This window comes from Peromyscus californicus, unplaced genomic scaffold (genome assembly GCF_007827085.1).
Source record: "Peromyscus californicus insignis strain IS unplaced genomic scaffold, ASM782708v3 Scaffold_10__1_contigs__length_136768540, whole genome shotgun sequence".
Lineage (NCBI taxonomy): Eukaryota > Metazoa > Chordata > Mammalia > Rodentia > Cricetidae > Peromyscus > Peromyscus californicus.
In genome coordinates, this window is record NW_026294391.1 from 59,932,727 (window position 1) to 59,938,778 (window position 6,052).

At 38.1% G+C, this 6,052-nt stretch overlaps 1 protein-coding gene across 1 annotated transcript; it reads right to left on the reverse strand.

Annotated features, from left to right (window-relative positions):
- Positions 1-903: 903 nt before the first annotated feature.
- Positions 904-3,339, reverse strand: LOC128116817 (zinc finger protein 431-like; the record flags this gene model as incomplete). The annotated part of the gene is made up of 1 exon (XM_052748423.1): positions 904-3,339. A coding segment is annotated over one exon (1,581 nt), but the record flags the coding sequence as incomplete, so codon positions are not given.
- Between the last annotated feature and the right edge of the window lie 2,713 nt (positions 3,340-6,052).

The window sequence follows — 6,052 nt, forward strand, 5'->3', positions numbered from 1 at the left end:
AAAAACAGATGAAACAAAATTTTTTTTGAAACTGAAGATAACTGTGATGTCTAAAGTCTGCCAATTTGTTTACATGATTAGGGTTTTTCTTTTATGAGTTGATTCCTATATCCTGATATCAAAATGTTATAAAAAAGGCTTTAAAATATTTACAGGGCTAGAGACATGGCCAAGTCCTTAATACAAGTTCATTCCCAGAACCAGGTCAGGTTTTTGACAACTTCCAAGAATTCCTGCTACAAGAAGCTCCAAGGGTCTAACCTTCTTGGGAACCAGAATGCACATACACATACCCACACAAAGACACAAAGACACTAACATGGCATAATTAAAATTGAAACAAATCTTTAAACTAATTTTCACTCATGAATAGTTTTCTCTTGTAATTCCTGTAACACGGGTATTAAGACATCTAAAAGCTTACAGAGTTTTTCTCCATTATGAATTGGTTCATATAACAAAAATCAAGCATGTAGGCTTGAAGTCAGTGAAATCAATCATTTTCAGTCTGTAGTATCATTTGAGAAGATTTAGGAAATGCTGTCCTGCTGGAAGAAATATGTCACTAGGGGTTGGCCTGAGAGTTTACATCTGCACACCATTTTCAACTTATACTTTCTGCTTCATGCTGCAGGTTAAGGATGTGAATTCTTAGCTTCCTACTTTAGCTGCCATGTCTGACACTTGTTTACATGCCACTTTCATGGTAATCCTGTATTGCTGTGGAACCAAGGGTCAAATTAAACCCTTTCATAAGTACACTTAGACATGATGTTTTATCACAGCAACAGAAAAGGCGCTAATACACATCCATGAAGTTTTACACCTGGATTCATTATCTTATATAATTGAAGAGAAGAATAAAATCTAAAAGGGTTACCTTAAATTCATAGGCCTTTTGAACATGTGACTTTGCAGGTTTAAACAAAATAAAAAGGGACATCATAATGCTTAAACAGATTGTTGACACTCATCAGATTTTTCTCTCCAGAATAATTTTGTGTAACTGAATATAAGTGTTGGCTAAAGATCTCACCAAATCACTTATAGTTTCCTTTCAGTATGAGGTTTTTCAGATCCTCAAGTCTAATTTTATATTCAAAGGCTTTAACAGACCAATTATAAACTAAAAGTTTTACTCTTGTAATAAAGACTACTGTGACTTGCAAAACTTTACATTTAGAGGGTTTCTCTGCAGTATGATTTCTTATGATTTTGAAGATTACTAATACATGCAAAGGCTTTATCACATTGATTATATTCATGGGGTTTCTCTCCAGTATGTGTAATTTTATGCATTTGAAGAGCACTGTGTTGCTCAAAGGCTTTACCACATTGATTACACTCATAGGGTTTCTCTCCCATATGTAGCATGAATCTTAAAGGTCTTGCCAATTCCACAGCTGATCCTGTTTCCTCAGACTGGAAGCTTCTGTGTCCTCATCTAAAATGGATCTCAGCTGAATTGTGCTACTCAAAAGTCTAAAAGCTTAACCAGCCAAATGCTTCTAGTTTCTGATCTTCACACCTTATATATCTTTCTGCTTTCTGCCATCATTCCCTGGGATTAAAGGCTCATTTCTTGGGATTGAAGGCGTGTGTCACCATGCCTGGCTGTTTCCAATGTGGCCTTGAACTCACAAAGATCCAGATGGATTTCTGCCTCTGGAATGCTAGGATTAAAGGCGTGTGCTACCACTGCCTATCCTCTATGTTTAATATTGTGGCTGTTCTGTTCTGTGACCCCAGATAAGTTTATTAGGGTGCACAATATTTTGGGGAACACAATACCACCACATCCATATGTATTGTTTTATGCCTTTGAAGATGACTGTGTTGTGCAAAGGTCTTACCACATTGATTACATTGATAGGGTTTATCTCCAGTATGTTTTCTTTCATGCCTTTGAAGATGACTGTTTTGTGCAAAGGCTTTATCACATTGATTACATTCATAGGGCTTCTCTCCAGTATGTGTAATTTTATGCATTTGAAGAGCACTGTGTTGCTCAAAAGTTTTACCACATTGATTACATTCATAGGGCTTCTCTCCAGTATGTCTTTTTTTATGTATTTGGAGATTACTTTGTTGTGCAAAGGCTTTATCACATTGATTACATTCATAGGGTTTCTCTCCAGTATGTGTTCTTTTATGCCTTTGAAGATGACTGGGTTGTGCAAAGGTTTTACCACATTGATTACATTCATAGGGTTTCTCTCCAGTATGTCTTCTTTTATGTATTTGGAGATTACTTTGTTGTGCAAAGGCTTTACCACATTGGTTACACTCATAGGGTTTCTCTCCAGTATGTGTTCTTTTATGCATTTGAAGACTACTGTGTTGTGCAAAGGCTTTATCACACTGATTACATTCATAGGGTTTCTCTCCAGTATGTGTTATTTTATGCCTTTGAAGATGACTATGTTGTGCAAAGGCTTTACCACACTGATTACATTGATAGGGTTTCTCTCCAGTATGTCTTCTTTTATGTATTTGGAGATTACTATGACAAGCAAAGGCTTTACCACATTGATTACATTCATAGGGTTTCTCTCCAGTATGTGTTCTTTTATGCATTTGAAGAGCACTGTGTTGTGCAAAGGCTTTACTGCATTGATTACACTCATAGGGTTTCTCTCCAGTATGTGTTATTTTATGCATTTGAAGACTACTATGTTGTGCAAAGGCTTTACCACATTGATTACATTCATAGGGTTTCTCTCCAGTATGTTTTCTTTTATGTATTCGGAGACTACTTTGACATACAAAGCCTTTACCACATTGATTACATTTATAGGGTTTCTCTTCCATATGTCTTCTTTCATGTATTTGGAGATTACTATGACATGCAAAGGCTTTACCACATTGGTTACACTCATAGGGTTTCTCTCCAGTATGTGTTCTTTCATGCATTTGAAGATGACTGTGACGTGCAAATGCTTTACTGCATTGATTACATTCATAGGGTTTCTCTCCAGTATGTGTTATTTTAATCATTTGAAGACTGTGTTGTGCAAAGACTTTACCACATTGATTATATTCATAGGTTTTCTGTCCGGTATGTGTTATTTTATGCTTTTGAAAATGACTGTGTGGTGAAAAGCCTTTATCACATTGATTACATTCATAGGGTTTCTCTCCAGTATGACTTCTTTCATGCCTTCCATGTCTTCGAGGACATTGACAATGTTCTTCAATATTAAGATCTTCCCATTTGTAGCCTATAGCAGTGAGGTTCATATAGGTCTCCAGCATCACATCTTTGTAAAGATTCTTCTGAGAAGGATCCAGCAAAGCCCACTCTTCCTGTCTCTGAGGTGAATGATAGCCTAGTCGATGCAATCAGTTCCAGAATGGCAAGAAGAAAATATTAAGAACCTGTCTCTCCATGTCATGGTTTTCCAGCTCGCCCATGCTCTATGCTCAGCTCCCTGCAGCAACACCAGATTCTTTTTTTTTTTTTAATGACAATGAGACATGTCTGCTCCTGGCAGCACCAATTTGCTTCAGAGAAGATGATGGGCATCGAAGAAACTCCATATGGAGTTTTTCTTTATGTTTTCTTTATGCCAAAAGCTAGCCATGTGGGGAAAGAAACTGCCCTTGCCTCAATTGCTGACAGCATATTGTCCAAACTGGACCAGCAGGACACAAAGAAAGCAACTGCCAAACTTAGCCAAGACAAGATAGGACAGTCTTTCAAAATTCCTTGCTTCACAAAAACAGTCTGTCAAATATTCCAGGCCTGTAAGCTGAAGAGGGATACCCCAATGTTATAGAGGAAACTTGGGTGACTGTCCAGACAGCCAACTCTTTCTGTCATTTCCATAGTTTTGAAAGTTGCTTACACTGAACTTTCTGTTTATTCAGGTAATATTATGTCCTTCTGGGGTCTTCGATGGAGTTGAAGACTAGATAGTTATAGTTTTCCTTAGTTATGATAAAAGGTAAATTAGGTACAAAACTTTGGACTCAGAAAGATAGAATAAATAATATTTTCTCTAAATTTGTTAAATACAAATGGACTGAATATTGCAACTATAATTCTTACCTAATAACTGTTTTGTTACATATAGTTTTACTATGTTAAGGTTAAAACCTTCCTTTTAATTAGACAAAAGGGGGGAAATGTTATGGAATAATCTTTCTGTACACTGTGAATATATATTAATCCTATTGGTTAATAAAGAACTGACTGACTGGTAGCCAGGCAGGAAGTATAAGTGGGACAGCCAAACTGAGAATGCTGGGAGGAATAAAGGTGGAGTCAATGGAGCCACCAGCAGACATAGAGGGAGCAAGATGTGCTGGAGGACAAGTAAAGCCACAAGCCATGTGGCAATACATAGATTAATAGAAATGAGTTAATTTAAGCAGTAAAAGCTAGTTAGTAATAAGCCTGAGGTATTGGCTGATCATTTATAATTTACATTAAGTCTCTTGTGGTTATTTGGGAGTGACTGCTGGGACACAGAAAACCTCTACCTACAAGGGACCCTCAATTGAAAACTGTCCTCTACAAGTTTAGCCTGTGGACAAACCTGTGATGCATTTTTAAAATTAATGTGGGCGCACCTAGATGACTCTGTGCAGTGCTACCCCTGCAGTGGAGTACTGGGTGCTATAAGAAGGTAGGTTGGACATGCCAGTAAATCAAATTTCTCTATGGCCTCTGCATCAGTTTTTGTCTCCAGGTTCCTGCTTTGAGTTTTTGCTCTGGCTTCCTTTGGTGAGGGACTGTGATGTGGAAGTATAAGTGAAATAAACCCTTTCCTCCTCAAGTTGCTTTTGATCATAGTGTTTTGTCACAGTAACAGAAACCCTAATTAAGATAGAAATTGGTACCAGATTGTGGGCTATTTCTATAACAGATCTGACCATGTTTTGAGGAGGATTGTTGAAGGAGCTGATCTAGCAAATTAGTAGAGAATTCTGAAAGAACTAAAAAGAAATCTTCTATATGACACAGCTATACTATTCCTTAGCATATGCCCAAAGGACTCAACATCCTGCCATGTCCTGGATACCAAAACTCTGGCTAGGGGTGTTATGGGAATGAAGAAAGGGCAGACACAGGCACACATACAGTGAAACTGGGATGAGGTGGGCTTCTCTAACAGCTACTACTGCAACCTGGAACTTCAGCATGTTTATTAGGTACAATACATGGGGAGGGGTTCTCCATAGGAGACCTCTGTAGGCAAGATCACAGGCTACAACAACCAGAAAGAGGATGCTACAGTTGCTAGTCTTTGCACAAACTGATCAGTTGTGTTCATAAACACTCAGACTCTCAAGGAAAGTTATGTTCTTACAGTCTGGTGTCACACATTGCAGCAAACTACCCCTGGGTAGTTTGGGTAAAGACCCACCCTCAACATCTAAGGGGGAAAAAGGAGAGATGTAGAGAGCAGAGGAAACCCTGAGTGAATGAAGTCATGAGTAAATATGTATTTTGACACAGACACAGCCTGTTGAGGATGCCAATACCAACTGGCTTATCATGCTCTTATCCAGAAAAACAATTCTGCCAGGTGAGCAGATGACCCTGGGTAACAACTATCCAAAAAAGGATCACCCTGGTGTACTTACTTAAAAAATTCTGGCAATATGTAGTATCTTTGCTGCATAATTCTTTCTGCCTAAGCATCCAGACTTGCAGTCTCCTGTCTCTGTTTAAATTGTTTGAAGTGTAATGTGGGGCCAGGACCAAAAAGATATCTAAAGATGACAGCATATGTAAAATACATAAGCTTAAGGGGCATATAAGCTAATAAAATCTTCTGTTGGGGCAAGCTCTTCCTTGGACATTAGCCAAGGACTGGCAAAGTGCTATACAAGAGTTCTTCCTTCATCTCTATGTGTAGCAGGATTTCTCACTAGGAAGGCATATTGTTTCTATAACGCAAGCACCTAGGAGGTGGACCCCAGTCAATTCCCAATTATATGAGCTCTCATTTTAAGAGCCTATTGTCACACATATGTACTGGTAATCCATGTGACGTTTTAAGTCTTATCTAAATGACAGGCAGAATAGTTGAATGAAGCTTAC